Here is a 16,234-nt window from a genome sequence, read left to right as displayed (position 1 = left end):
TTCTTACCCCTTCTTTTTTAAACAAAATTTTGGTATATTTATAGAAAACAAGACTCATTATCTTAAGTACTTTTGCTTTTCAAGCAATTTGAACGTTTAAATATTTGTACTAAAAAAACAAGTCAAAAATAATAAGTACAGTTGCAGTGCAGATGCAGTGCATCTTTAATAATCATATTTTCCAATAGCAAGTATGAATGCAGGGACACTGAAGACACAACACACAGAGTTTTATATTTAACAATATATATTTTCCAATTTCAATGTACATTCCGTTTTGACATAAGCTTTTATTCACAAACAAAAGTAGGCATCTAAATAAATACTATATAAAATAGAACTTCAAAATAAATATATCTATAAAGGGACATTTTCATATGTGTGAGAGATTTTTTTTCTTTTTGCTTTTTTAAACAAAACAAAAGCACATTGCTCTTTTCTTTAATCCTCATGAACATGAACAATGAAGCCAAAGAAACGCAGAGAGTACAAGCCCAGTTTGGAAGGCAGCTTAAAGTGGGTTAAAAAAAGAAGAATTGGGTTTCTAGTGGCCAAGAAACTGTACCACGATTAGATAGGGTCGCAGCGTCTTGATGAAAACATCTCAGAAGGAAGATCGTTCAATTCCATCACGCAGGCCAGGTTATTAGGCGAACAACCATAAAAGTTTACATCTTACAGCTGTATCATTCTCCCTAGGTGAGAGAATTGTGAAATACGAAAAACAAAAGCGAGAAGGCGGGGCAAAAAAAAAGCAACACCGAATAGGATGGAATGGAATGTTACTTGAGAGGGATCCCCGTTCCTCCCAGACAAGTTCACACACAGCAGCTGTATATGTCAATCAAGCACTGAAGATGTTGCACCATTTTAGGAGGAAGGAGGAAAAACAAAATGCTTGGCCACATTGGGGTGAAAAAGCGTTACTTTGAGCGTGACGAAACGCCGTTCCCTCTGTGAATTCAATTAAATCTACAGTTTCAGGGGCACTGAGGAACCGGGAATTAGCCGTGCCTCTCTCGTGCTAATGAGGCATGGCTAGCATTAACAGAGGTATTTTTATTGCCTGGCACACTTTTCTAAATCAAGTGCTTGTAATCGAAATACCTAAACACCCTACCTTCTATGCCACAGCCACATAATCTTTACCCCCACCCGCCCCCCAGCCCTCCCGAAAATATAATAATTCATTTATATACTTTTGTACTGAATCGTAATTAAATTGTACCATGCAATTTCTCAGGACATTTGAAACATATAGCTAGTTTTTTTTTTCTTAAAACTATTTACAAGAACGTGTAACCTGCATAGGTCGAAATCTAAGATATCTATGGTACATTTGCAACTCTTCCCTATGCAGCTATGCAAGCTTCTCCGTTCTGAACTACTCTGGCACCTATCCACGGGTTAGATCGCAAAAAGACTTAAACCCTAGCCTTATACATTCAAGACTAAGAACAGTAGTGTATTTCTGCTTTTCGGATTTGTGCAACAAGTACAAATGTTGTTGGAGTATGTGGGACTAAACGAGCGAACCATGGGTTTGTGTTGAGCAGGCCGACAGTTTTCCCTCGTGCTCCCCGACTCTAGGAATCCTGGGAAGTAGAGCACCGTACCTTTAAGAGCTTACTTTCGCACTAATTGGCTAGAGTACGACAATGCATGCTCATTTGGAAACAAACACTTAGAAAAATGGTCAACGAAAACTCCATGGTGCACTCCTTTGGCAAAATCTCTATACTATACATATAACAAAATATATATGTGGAGAAAGCAGTTCGATACTAGGGCACGTCCATAGAGCGTTATGTTTGGTGTGTAGTAAACTAGAGGAACTTTTCCAACTACAGTGAAACACTTTGTACATGCTTCTGTACATAATACTGTGCTTTTGCCTCATTATAACGGTGATACAGTTGGCATGTTTTGTTTAGAAGCGGCAGAGTAGTATACGCTAACTTTATAGCTTCTCCTTTTCCCGCAACTACTGGCCCGATTCTCCTGGTAGCTTATGAATGCTTGGTGTCTGAATTGCTGTGTTTTGACCACTGCCCATTCCCTTAACTCGAGTCACCCGACTAGCTCCAAGCTGAATTCACACGCGGTACGTAATTCAGATGAACCGATGATCCCTGAGGTCATTGTCTACAACAAATTGAACCGCTAACATTTGGAAGAATCATTATGGAAGTTCGTGTATGCTATGGCATGTTTTTCAAAGGGAATTATGAAAGCTATTTTACCCATTTGCCATCAAAAACAAACAATCTGTCCCCACAGGAGATAGAAAACATCCTGTCACGTGCTTTATGGGCGGTCACCAATGTCTTTCGCAACGGTCAAGGGAACTTAGAATCCTTCAATGAAACCAAATTACCTCCCGTGTTTGCATTTCAAACAACAGAAGAAATAAAGCTCTATAACAAGCTTGTAAATGCACTTGTAAATGAAGTCTGGTTATTTTGATTGTGACATGTGTTATCAGCTTGGAATTCGCTGCAACCTTTCCGCAGTGCCAGATCCGGAGAGGGTTTTGCCAAAGTATAGAGTGTTCTTGAATGGGTGATATTTACTTTGACTTTTCAAAGCCGCCCCAAAGAGAAAATAAACATCAGAGAAGAGATTGGAATCTTTCAAACAGACATTTTGCTCAAATGCAGCATTCTGTGTCAGCGAGTTGTTTTACTCGGGGGTGAAACGGCAAAGACTTTGATCCCACGGCCATCGTGAGAACCCCGGGAGAAGAAAACGCAGGCCTCTCCTTTGCTGTAGAACGAGTAAAATAATGGTTTGTGCCCGTTTGTTGGTAAAACGTTGCTACTGATTTACGCGCGAGGATCATGCGTGAACCTTAAGTACCGTGATTTTGGGAAGTAAGCCGCTATCGGAGAGGGTCCTGCGAACTTTGCTCGCGAGTCACTTTGTACTCTCCGTTTCTGGCACGCCATCACGAGGCCTGTTTTTCCAGCTGACAGGCCTTGACCTCTGCCACCTTGCAGGCCTGGGTGCTTTTGCAGCGGCACCCGGGGCGGCTGATGCCATCGTAGCACTTCTGCGAGAGCTTGGCGCAACCGGTGGCGGGCAAATAACACATCAGGCAGGGCAGCACCAACGAAACGGCCGCCATGAACGACCAGCGCGCGCAACAGTTCGAGTGCGAGCAGGAGCACGGCTTGTCAGCGCAGGAGCCTTCCTCGTCCTCATCAGTGCAGTGGTAGAAGACGCCCTTGACTAGGCACATGCAAGTGACAGAGTCCACTAGGTTCTGCGCTGAGCACAGGCACTCTTGGTTGCAAACCCAACATGAGGGCAGGGCCCGGGGCAAAGTGCACTCCGTGCATCGGCATTTGCCGCATTTCTCACACAATGCCGCATGCTGCTTCTTCTCCACTGGCAAAGCCGCGACCGCCTTCACATTCTGAGCCTTGGAGCTCAGCGCCTTGGGCTGCTCTGCACCTAGGGTCCTGCCGTGGCCATTGCCAGTAGTGTACGGATCCACAACAGGGGTGGGAGCTGCATGGTCCAGCAGCCTTTGGTCGGAGGAGGTGCTGCTGCTGCTGCTGATGGAGCTGGGCCGACCACTAAAGGAAATCCAGGGATGCGTGGTGGCATCTGGGACCTCGCAGCGGGACAGATGAGGATGGTGCGGGGCTCCCAGCAGGACCTCCTGCCCCCTCGTGCCTGCCTTGTGGCTCGGCGGCTGTTGCGAGATCACAGCAGGGGTGTCGATGTAGTCATTCTCCAAATGTAAAGATTTCATTTGGTCGATGGGGTAAATAGTTAATGGGTGCTGGAGCCGTCCGTAGGGAACGCGGCTGTCCAGCAAAGGCTGCACCATGATGGAGGAGGAGACTCCAGGAATGTGGTGAGGAACCCTTGACTCCATCTGTAGGTTGTGTTCCTCATATACCAGAGCTCAGGTCAGCATTTAGCACTCCTGCAAAGACCACAGCACAGCTTAGTACTGAAAAACACCCTCTTAGAATTCTAATCAGGTTTGTGTGTGAAAAGACCACAAATACAAATACTAGAAAATTGCACATATAAGTTGTTTAAAAAAGAGCCTGTATCAACCTTCACTTCCACAATCAGATTTATCAGTATTAGGCTCTGTACAAGCCTGTACTAGTGTTCTGATGGGAGGGGTTTACTCTGAATAAAACAAACATAAAGTAGATTAACTTATGGTTAAGATTCACGAAACGATTCAATTACACTTCACTACGCTGGTGAAGTTAGATTAGGAATATAACAGTTAAAATCAAGCTAGCTTTATAGGTAAAATGCTCTCTCAAACGCAGTTGCACTTAATCCATTGAAATGTTTTCGTTGTGCGGTCCTATAAAATGTGACAAAGCCTATCCGTTTGCTACAGAAGAAAACGGTAGGCTATGTGATATGACATGATCAACCTGTTGCTAGATTTTTGCGCGAGCTATGTAATATATTGAAGTGGCGTTCCTTCTGCGCTTCTCGAGCGAGCCCGCAGCCTCTAAAGCAGTGTCGTCTGAAACGACGATTTATATGTTGGCGTGCCACAATTACAGTTTCATACAGAGCATTCAAAATTCAAACGGCGTTTTTTTTCTTTTTTTTTTTTCTTTCTTTCTTTTTTTTTTTTAACGAACCATTACATAATAACCAGAATCTAAAAGATACAGAAATGCCCTCTGTCTCTCACTAATCTCCATTTAGTGTTTCGCTCGCTAAAACAGTTTTAATGCTCAAGATGGGCTTCGGCGCTTCGAGCTGCAGTGAAGCGTCACGCGATGGTAACAGATAGAACGCGAACGAACGCGGATCGTGATACGCAACACGAAACCGCTGTCGCTTCCCCGATCGAAAGAAACGACGCGTACGCGGTCGACCTCGAAGTCTCACCTGTTCTGCGTGTGCATTTCATTCTTAAATCGCCCACGATCCTGTCGTGGTTAGTTACCGTAGTTAAATATTTACACAAGGCTCGAATACACCTACAATGCGTTGCTAAAGAACGGCTGTATCGGCGCTTTGTGATAAACCGGAATGGAAACGACTCGAATATAATTTAAAGCAATATGAATTCCAAGTTATAGCGTTGACATTTGGATTACATTTACTTGAATTGCATATATATATATATATATATATATATATATATATATATATATATATATATATATATATATATATATATATATATATATGTGTGTGTTTTAAAAATAAATAGAAAAACTTACTTGCATTAGAAAATGTATCATTTCTTCTCAGATGAACAGAGTGTTGCGATATATTCCAATACCAGAGAGAGAATGATAGATAGATCCAAACGAAGCCACGAAGGGGGAAAAAAATCCGGACGACTATCCGTGCGATGTGCACTGCAGTAAGGACACAGTCTTCTCCATACGATGTTGCAACTACATGAGGGAAATGGCTTTTTATGAATGGGAGGGTAAGAAACGTACTGCGCAGATGCTTTGACAGATTTTTTTTTTGTGAATGGGAGGGCATTACGACTCGGGGGTTACACTTTTATGAATGGGAGAGCTCCGGATTCCACTGCGCATGCGCCTTTTCGAGATTTCATGAATGGAAGAATAGGGGCTTTTCGTCACAAGGGCAATGTCAAAGCGGATTACATGAAGAAGGCGGCTACTACTGCTTTAATTCATGTTTTCTATACATTGCCTTATTCGTGCGTGTCTTCTAAAGGTCCTGACCTGTTACGGTATGGAAGCGTTCTTAATCATCTCGAAAGGAATCGAACGGCGTAGGCTATTTAATGGACGGTTTTAACGTACCGCTGTGGTCATGTGTTTTGTTTTTATGACGCAGTGGATATATGAAATTGCACGATAATGTTTTAGTCCAAAACATTTTTGAGTTTCACCACCACGGGTTAATCTGTAAGCCCGGAGCGGCGTGCACTTTATCCTCATTTCGTGTAATCGGAAAACAGGTCAGGGGCTTTACACGGTCTTTCTTAAAATGGAAGGAGAAAAAAAAAGATTACATTTAAGCGACCCCATTTTGATTCCCCAATTCCAGTTTGGCTGCACTGGAGCAGCAAAAACACGTTTATGACGGAGCAGCATGAGGTCATGCAGTATCAACAAAAGAACAGGATGTTGTCGATTTGTAACGATCCCACAAGCAGGAAATGTGTGTGAATTTCCTTTTTAACATCCCTCTGTCTACCCTTCCCCCCACGGATAATTCCCAGCTTGTGGCTTGACTAATGCTGTCAAATGTTAATAGGCAGTCTCTACATTAGCACACATTTCCATGACAACATCTGCTTTCATATTAAAAATACAATTACTTGATGTGCTAAATTTAGGAAAGAAAGGGTTTCATTATTATTATAGCTTTTGTTGCATATAGGCTGCTGCACTAAAATGTAGCATGTATCTCTCTATGAAAAAAAAAAAAGGAAACAGCACTTTCGGTATTGATTAGATGGAAACCTGGGGAAGGAGACAGAGCTAAATATAGTGCATGCGCTCTTTGAACACAGTGTTTTCCATTTGGTGCAAATGACCACAAACTGAGAATAGGATTATCAAATGGGGCAATTTAACATCTCCAATACACAATGGGTCCCATACCATGAAAATGGTTTCTGCTTAATGTCTTAGAAATCTAATGATGAATCACTGATGGATAGGTTGTTTGCTTATCTATGTGTGCATTTTTTCACTTCATAGTGAATCGTAAATATGCTAAAATATATTTGAAATACATTTATTTCATGCTAAATATACTAAAAATACACATTAATGTACCTTATAAAATGCACTGCAATTGTAGTTTTAGTATACTATACTGGTGTACATAAAGTCTGTTAAATCTTAAAGACTTAATACTTAGTACTTAATACAATTTAATTGCACAATTATAGTATAGTATAACTAAAAATATAGCTACTGAAGTATATTTGATTGTGCTATACTATGCGTACAGTTTAGCCATTTAGTTCCTTTTTTTATAAATGCAATAAACAAATCCAATTCTTTCACTTAAATATGTGCTGTTGCTTTTAGGCCAGACTAGAGTGGTGACCTGATTTAAAAAGCAGCAGCCTGTGGCCAATTGGGGGGTCCCTCAGTTTCAAGCCAAGCCCACAGGAAGGAGCTTGTGTGAGGGATATATGCGGAGAATGCAAGCCTTTGGAGTTCTGGGCCTGTGTGGGAAGAAGGGGTAGGCCCCTTCTGGTCCCCTGCTGATACAGAGGGGAAAGCCGAGCTCTTGGTGAGATGGTGACCCTCGACCCTTCTTCAGAGAACTGACAGGAGCGGCCCTGAACTCTCACCCATGGGACAAACTAGCGATGAAGCGTGACCTGTTGCTGGGGGCGTGGACCTGCCATTCAGGCCACAAGCATTCTGGGCATTCCACGCGCCATTCCCCTTACATAGCGGACTACCCCCTCCCATGAGAACCCAGACCAGTACCCCGTTACCCAAAACACAAAAAAGCCCATCACAAAGTTTCATTACTCACCATAAGCACACAACATCACAACCTAAATTTCTACACATACAGAGAAAAAAGCAATAAAAGAGAAATAAACATATGAAATCGGTGCCAGAAAGTGTGTGCGTGTTTGTATCTGTATACATGACAAGTCCCACTTCCTGTGGCAGCAGCTGGTTCTCGGCCTGCAGAACTGGATAAAATCAAAAGAAATGCGTGAGGCCTGTAATTACACGTCGACTGTTCCTCTTGTTAAACAACCCGATCTTATCTATAAAGCGCGGCAGCATCTAGTGCTTAGTTTTCTTTGACCATTTTTATTGAAGTTATATATTGTACATATATGTGCTCCGCCAGGCGTGAGTGAACAGTTATACATCTGGCAATAATGTCATTCAGTGTGGTTGGGTGGCAAAGTAGGAGGTCAACCTTCGTGCTGTCCTCAGCGCTCCTTGTTGACATGAGAATGCCTGACCTTCATTAGTAGTGCATCATGGAGTCACTAACAGCGGGGAGCTATATTTGAGACCTGAATCAGCAATGCTGGCCCAAGCAAAGCACAGTGGATCAGCATTATCCATCCCAAGGAGGCCTTTGTTGACAAGCTATCGGCTAAAATAAGCTCCAGCCGGGAGGAGGCACACATCCCCATCAGCAGCCCACTTCCTGTGAGACAGCAATTTTCTGAATGATGAAGGAGAAGCTTGCACACATCCCGGACGTTACTCTAGTTATTTATTTGTTCAGCATTAATGATTAATGAGAAGGAGGGCTTTGAGTGGCACTCAGTGAAAAAACGATTAGGAATTTAGGATGTTCCAAAGGAGCGATGAAGTGCTAACCTCCAGTGATATCTGCATCCCCTTAGGAATTTGTTACATTTTTGGTAGCATACTGACCTGAAATTCATGATTTGTCCAGGGGTTTAGCTGCTTCTTTAGCATTTCCATTTTGTTAATTAGCCCTATTGTCTGCATATCAATCAGATTAGCCCTGGGGGATCTAGGTGGAGGGTGCCGAGCAGAGCAAGTTTACCCAGGAGGAAGTGCGGGGCTTTGATCTCTGCTAATGAGCTGCCAATACCGCCCTCAAGGGCTACTTCCTGTGGCCAGCTGGAAGCCTGCAAGTTAGGCCACCTGAAACAACATGTACTCTTTCCCTTTCCAAGTGCCCTCACCCCACCTGCCCTTCCCCCGTTTTTCATCAATAGTGACCCTTCCCCCAAATTGAACTCTGTGATAATTGGAGATAGAGGTGGGCTACAGTCACCCAGGGTTCTATTGTCCCCAGTGTATTCATTCACTCTCTAGCCAGACTAGTGGCCTGATGGATGTTCTCTGTGACACTTTAGCTTTATTTAAATGAAGTTTTTCTTTTGGGAAGTGACAGACGTGACACAAGACATGGTTATTAAAAGCTTGAAAGTTTGAACTTTCAATAATGAAACCCTTGCACAAAAAAACTTCCTAATTTCAAAACCAGACGTTTCCAGTCGTTGTCCATTACGTAAAATCCACAAATGGAGGATGTAAATTTCATGTACACTCTATTTGAAGATGGTTTCACAGAAACAAGAACCTTGGGTCAGATCGTTTTTGAAACGTCGCGCCTGGAATGTCCAAACAGGAGTTTGTGATTCACGTCCCTTAATCCTCAGCACTTCCAGTAAAACTCTCACCGCTGGGTATCCTCTCACTCCTTTGTGACCGTGGGAGAGGGTTGAAAAAGAAAGCTCAGCCAATCCTCAGAAGCTCTGTTTCACATCCATTCTCTTCCCTGATCCAGCTCAGGTACCTGCAGTCCTGGGAAAGAAGCGACTGGCCATGTCTTTCCCCACTGGACATTGAGCCATGCTGAGGTTGATGGCGAGCACACAGCAGCCCCTTTGATGGGCGTGGGGACAGGGCGACACGGGACACTTCCTGGGCTGAATGGCGCCCCGACACTCGACACCTGGGACAGCGGCGCTCCGACGCTGGCCTGGTGCCAACCTCAACGAGGCACCTTTGTCCTCCTGAGCTCGGTAACCTATCCGGAAAGATCTCTCAGTGCTGGTTCCCATGCATCACTCCACTCTACTTCACACTGCCTTTGTGCCCAACTGGCTCGGGACTCTCCTAACTTCCTTTCGCCTTGATCCAGACTGTAATTGCTTGGTCCCAATGAAAAGCAAGTATGAATTTGAAAGGAGGGGTCTAGCCTTTGCTTCGCAGTAGCCTTGTGGATCAGGCCAGGCTACATGTAAAACTGTTCCCCGGGATTAATTTGAAGGCATTGTTCAAACACGGGCTATCTGGTGTCCCACTGTCTTTACTGCTGCCATTTATATCTTCCTCACAAAGAGGTACAAAGTGCTACATTCTCCCACAAAAAGCAAGCACAAGGGCCTCTTGTTGGGACAGCCCGTTATTGATCTTGAAGCAAGACATTGACCATAACTTAAAAGTATACAACTTTTGCGAGAAACGATAACCGCAGTGAACCAAGCACATTAAAACAGGGGTGTCAAGGCAGTCGGGATGTGAAATGCCTCACCACAACAAAGCATGCAATGGCTAACATGTGTGCAGGAGACTAGATTCGCTCGTTCTGCCTCTGAGCCTTGGGCGGCTCGGTCCAAACCCACCAACCTGTCTGGCTTGTCAGACACACAAGGCTGTCTCCCCAGGATGGTTTAGTGCATTGTACAAAGTGACAAACCCATCAAAGCAACCGGGCCCAAATAAAAGGTCTTTTTATGACTTTCCTTCAAAGAGCGGCTAGGAGTTCAAAGCACACACAGTGAGCGCGAGTCGATGGAAAGTTCAGAATCATACGGAGAGGCAAAGAGATGTGGGGGCAGGGGGGGTGCCGAGGGCCTCAAAGGGGATTCAATATTGCTCATGAAAGGCCTCCCCAACCTGGCATACTCTGTGTTCTCCTAGGCAGTAAATCTTCAACATTAGGTTATCATTCTCCTGTACACACCACCTTGCCGACGTACTAAATATATTTCAATTTCATAAACATATGACATATTCGCAATATCTTCGACAGCATATGGCATGTCTTTTGAAGGCAAAGCAGTCAGTGGCGGTGGAGTTTAGCCTGCTCGGCACAGATAAGAATGCAGCTTGCAGTTGGGACAAATGATTTTGCTTCCCCGCCCTCAATTTGTGCCTCCTTTTTCAGAATCAGAGAGAGCTCTTTAATTAAAAATGGATGTCACTTGTGGTAAAAATCTTTATTTATGTGCATACAGTTGCATGCCTCACATCAAATGCGTCTCTGATGCTAAGGCATGTTAAGCCCCAGATCGATCTCAATTTATTGTGTTGTGTGCAATGTAATGTGAGCTTTCAAGAAGTACACAGCTTTGATGCAAAACTGCATCTTGTAATACATTCTGAATGCAGTTTCTGACTAAACCCTCACTGGAATGAAGTGAATCAGCCCAGATTTCTTTGCTATCATGCAGTGGTGAGGAATGGTGTGTCATCAAGAGAACCATGTGTCCAGTTTGTCAACTTGCCTTCTGCAGTCGCAGGATTTATTTTTGATGAGTCATGTTGGATCATTGCAGAGCACATGTCAGTGTGACTCTCACTCAGACAACAAGTACATTAGATGGACAAGTTTACCAGTGGAAACCTGAGAACTGGAGCAAACTTGCAATGACCCAAATCTGCGTATATCTGATGCTCAGGGGTGAATCCATTGTTCTGATATGTATGCCACTATTTATAGAGAATCATGTCAGGGTGCTTGTGGAGCAGCGGTAGTGGCATAAAAAGCCACCTTGGATATCTGTTTCACGAATAATATCAGGCTCCCTCAACCAAGCCTGGTTAACTCTCCAAACAAACATTAACAGTGAAGCAAAGGATCGACTCCAATCAAATGCAAACTACGAGCATGTGTGTGCGGCCTCACTAATTACAAAGCAGCCTGAGTTTACGTTGGCTGAGCGGCAGTGAGCGCTGTGGGCTGATCCACTAACCAGCTGACAGATTGGCCGTCCTGAAGTTTGGCTTCAGCGAGTGTCATTCCATTCGCTCTGCGCCTATACCATATCAAGTCACCCGTGCCATTGTATAAATAAAGGTATGATTTCCGCTCGTAGATATATAATGCAGGTATCTCCTTACCAAGCCCTCCCTTCCCACTGGCTTTGTGCCTCTGCAGTGTTCCTGAAATCCCCCAGCCCTTTTAATCCCCACAGCAACAAGGGTCTGTTTCTCTGCTTTATACTGAAGTAGGCCTCTGAGGCCTGCTGTACGCCTTGGCCTGTTGGCTAGAAGCCTCCTGTTTACAATTTCCCTATTCCTGTTTTTAATGTTGCTTCGAGAGCAGCCACAAAGGGCCAGTTTTGTCCAGCATGAACAAGGGAGCCATTAGAACAGAGATGGAGGAAGGAAGGAAGGGAGATTTGGGAGGGTTGGGTTTTGGGGAGGGGGGGGGATCAGGTGCCCCAGAGGGGATTAGTTATCCCAGCTGCTCCCTTTGGGGCAAGACATGGAAGGCATTTTTATTTCAAAAGGACTTGAGTGAGGGACAACTAGGATACATTGAGGAAATTCCAACAAGAATGCTATGTCCGAGTGATATGAAGCCAGAGATGTGAACTTTGCAGAAATTAGCATGCACATGTGTTTTCAGAGGTGTGTTAAAGGCATATTACATTTTTAAAACATAGACATCAAACTGAGATTTAATCTATCTGCAAATTCTAGCATATTAGGAAGTCAATTACAGCGCATATAAATACCTGAGAAAATACGCAGCTTGCATGTAAAGCTATTTTAACATATAGGCAATTTCTTGCTTATAAATGGCAATACATTCAAATTAAATTCTAATGTCTCAAAGCAACGGTTCTTGCTATAGAGATGGATTTTCTCCATGTCTTATCTATTGAATAATTCCCCGGGGTAACCCTGGACTGACCGGCCCTCATAGTGGAAAAGCACCACAAATTTTTCTTTTCTCCATATGGCAGCCATTTGTCTCAAAGAGCTCTGTCAAACATAAATAATATGGTATGAAAAAATGGGGCAGAAAGCATTACTTCCTCTGGGATAGGATCTCTGGAGGCCTGGTGTCCTTCACATCTTTGTCCTTCACACAGACAAAAAAAGAGCAAAAAAATAGAGAAAGAGAGACTAGTGCAGACTGGCTGCAAGTCAGAGCACACATACAAGTCTGGAGAACGCATGTAACCCTTAATCAAAACAGGCCCAGAAAATTCAGCCCATCTGTTTGTTTGCAGTGCATACTGGACTGAAGCTATCAGGAAATGACAGCGATAGAAAAAAAAAAAAAAAAATCACACAACTAGACACTAGACATCTCAAGTTTTGAGAAATAACTTTTTAAGTACGTTTGACCTAAATGTCCACTTTTTAAATATGAAAGAGTCTAATTCACAGACTCATTTAAAATGGTATGTTTATGTTCCCTGGGTTAATACTTTTTATTTAGTCAAAATAAGCTTGATTAGGGTATAGGTTATGGAGTTTAGCGTACATTGATTGACTCGGATGCTGAATTTGTGCTGTCACACAATTCAGATTGTCAACTGAATAATAAATATAGCTGCAATGTAATTTCTTTTCCAAAGGCTTGAACTACTTTTGCTTCCAAGTAAGCTCCTGAACACTGGACATCTCAGCACTGATGCAATTAAAAAGAAATTGTGAAAAATGCCCTGACAAAATGAATCCTTTAACTCTATATCAATTTCTCTCTTTTCTTCTGTTTCTTCACCAGTTCAGGCTTGAGCTTTCCGTGTGCCGAAGGGATCATGATTAACATTCGTTCAATTCGCTGAGGGACACGCATTCTAAGCCCTTCCTTCCTGCTGCAAGTGGAATTCTCATTAAGTCATAACTACTTTTCAAGAGCAGCATTCCTGCTTAGGAGTCCCTCCAAGACTCCAGCACAATGATTTTCTTAGCTGCAAATTAATTGCTGAAGAAGACGAAGAAAGAGGGTCATTTTTCTTAGATCTGGCACAGGGTCATTTATAAAAGAAAGAGCAAGTGTGACTGTCACGCATTAACGGATGAGGTCTTGTCAGGAAGTAAAATCATTTTGTATTCAGACATGCACAGTGTTTAAACTTTTAATATGTGACATCCATCATTTCATTTGTTAAAGTCAAAATGGACCCTATTTGCCTCCTTAATGTACTTTCCTGTTCTTATTGTGCATGGTTCGTCATTAATCATATATATATATTTTTCCAAATAAGTGATTTTTTTCAGTTATTCCAAATGACTTTTTTTGTTTGTTTGTTTTTGTATATTTTTATATTAAATATAACTACTTGTTCCAAAAAAAATGGTCTTTCTTCTCAGCTAACTTTTGGCCCTCTGGCCCGTCTCCACATTTCATGATCCAATTCATTCCTAATGGATAAAGTCAAACCCCACCCTACATTTTGTCTCGTTGATTATCTGGTTTCATTCAGAAATACATTCATATACATTTATGTTCACAATCCGGACTTTCCGTTAATATGCCCACCAGCAATAAATGCTTTGTTTTAAAGGTGTACTCCACCCCAAAATAAAAATTTTGTCATTAATCACCCCCATGTCATTCCAAGCACATAAAGCTTTTTTCATTTTCAGAACACAATTTAAGATATTTTAGACGAAAACCGACTGACTGCCAAGTAATGAACAATGTCAAGGTCTAGAAAAGTGTGAAAGACATCGTCTGAATAGTTCATCTGAATGCTATGTAGCAACAAAAATATTTTTGTATGAAAAGAAAACAAAAATAACACCTTAAACACTTTTCATTCGAAGCAAAGCATAAATACACGTAGAAGATGTATCCACATCTGACACAGAAAAGCGTACGCTATTTGCGTGCAACGGTACTCTCCAAAATGGCGCTATGGTGCCGTTACAGTGCCGAATTTGTTTAATTAAGTCGTTATTTTTGTTTTGTTTCCCTACACAAAATATTCTCATAGCTTCGTATCGTTATGGTTGAACCACTAATTTTGACGATGTTCATTACCTGGCAGTCAATGGGACAGTTGCAAGCCTCCTGGTTTTCATCCAAAATTTCTTAAATTGTCTTCCCGAACAAAGCTTTTATGGGTTTGGAATGACACGGGGGTGAGTAAATAACCCTTTAAGATGTGCTTGATTTCAGTCACTGGTGAGAATGATTACCTGCATGGTGTAGTCTAGCCAGTGAAAATAACCAATGGAGCTGCCTGTTTCTGGGTTTCCTTTCTTTAGCACCGGAGGGCTGGGCACAAGCCTTCTAGCTCTTACCTGGGCTGAATGACTCCAACTGGGGAAGCTGAAATTGGGTGCCCCCCTACTTGACTCATTTAGTAATTTGTCTGGCTCTTTTCCTTCTTCCCTACGGCTTGTAAAACGATCCAGCAACTTAATTTCCCCCTTCCCAAAAAGATGGATGCTAATCTTGTAAGAGAATGAGAGGAAAGGTCTGTAGACACTTAAAATCAACTCTTAAAACGTAAGACTGAAGGCAGCGTCTTTATGTAAAAGAGCCTCTCCTAATGCATGTGAAATCACATATATGACCATGGAGCACAAAACCAGTCATAAGTAGCATGGGTATATTTGTAGCAATAGCCAACAATACATTTTATGGTTTAAAATTATTGATTTTTCTTTTATACCAAAAATCTTTAGGATTATGAGTAAAGATCAAATCGGGAATACATCAAAGCTTGATTTTTGATTTATAATATGCATTGCTAAGGACTTTATTTGGACAACTTTAAATGTGAAAAATTAAATTTTATTTCATTTGTTTTTGCACCCTCAGATTCCCTATATTCAAATAGTTATAAATCAACAAACCTTACATCAATGGGAAGCTTATTTATTTAGCTTTCAGATCATATATAAATCTCAACTGAAAAAATATCCTTATGACTACTTTTGTGATCCAGAGACCAGGTCAATTGTTTGATGTCAGCAGATCGAGTAGCGGTTTTTATTCCAGCCATAGCCATGGTGCGTGCTGACCGCCGCTTTGCTGATGAGCAGCGGTGCCAGGGACCGGAGGCACACTTCTAGACTTGTGGATCAGGCAGAAAATGCATTATGGTCTGTTATGGTTGGCTGATCGCTCCCATTCAGACAGTGAGCTGCTCACAAAAGGGCCAGGGCTGAGTTCAAATAATGGATCGACCGCCCTCCACCCCCACCCCCAGCCCTAACCACCCCATTTAGATGATCACAAGGCACTTTTGGTGGCAGGGCAGATTCTGTGCCCCCTATCCTGGTCTTGTTGTTGCATACTGGTGATGAACAGCAGGCCTATTGGTTGGACTTCCTGTGTTTCAAAGAGAGTGTTGCTGACCATCAGGAAGTGAAGCCTGAAAGGCGGAACATGGATGCAGGGTTGTTCATTCAGACGGAGAGGAGCCCTTGGGGAGGGGGAAGTTAGGGATTTAGTTCAAAGCAACCACAGACAACTTTTCAGAGAGTTTCGAAGTAATGGTATGCATTTACCAGTCAAGCAATTCTCAGTAAGTGTGTCCACCGCAGGCAAAACTAGTTGACAAGACTTGTTCTCTAAGGTCATGCTAATATGACTAAAACACTTGACGTTTCTGAAAACACTATGAAAGCTCTTTGTGTGGGAAATGCATTCCACTATCCATATTTTAGTCTTTGCTAGTTTGCATCGCTACACCAGCATAGCCTTGAAGAACTAGCATTTGGCTACTATTTTGTGTGTAACATACTTTTAATGCATACATTTGGTTTGCCATTTCGAAAAGTCATAATCTGGTCTT

At 42.5% G+C, this 16,234-nt stretch overlaps 1 protein-coding gene across 1 annotated transcript; it reads right to left on the bottom strand.

Moving 5' to 3' along the window:
• Positions 1-229: 229 nt before the first annotated feature.
• On the bottom strand, positions 230-5,404 carry spry4 (sprouty homolog 4 (Drosophila)). Its single transcript, XM_043221335.1, has 2 exons — positions 5,220-5,404; positions 230-3,937 (listed from the first exon to the last, which is right to left on the bottom strand). Exon 2 carries the CDS (start codon positions 3,884-3,886, stop codon positions 2,948-2,950), a length of 939 nt encoding a protein of 312 aa, XP_043077270.1. The 5' UTR covers positions 3,887-3,937; positions 5,220-5,404; the 3' UTR covers positions 230-2,947.
• Between the last annotated feature and the right edge of the window lie 10,830 nt (positions 5,405-16,234).

The sequence above is a fragment of the Puntigrus tetrazona genome, chromosome 21 (assembly GCF_018831695.1).
Source record: "Puntigrus tetrazona isolate hp1 chromosome 21, ASM1883169v1, whole genome shotgun sequence".
In the NCBI taxonomy this organism is placed as follows: Eukaryota; Metazoa; Chordata; class Actinopteri; order Cypriniformes; family Cyprinidae; genus Puntigrus; species Puntigrus tetrazona.
Note: the sequence above shows the minus strand (reverse complement) of the source record. Positions and strands in the feature narration are given on the sequence as shown.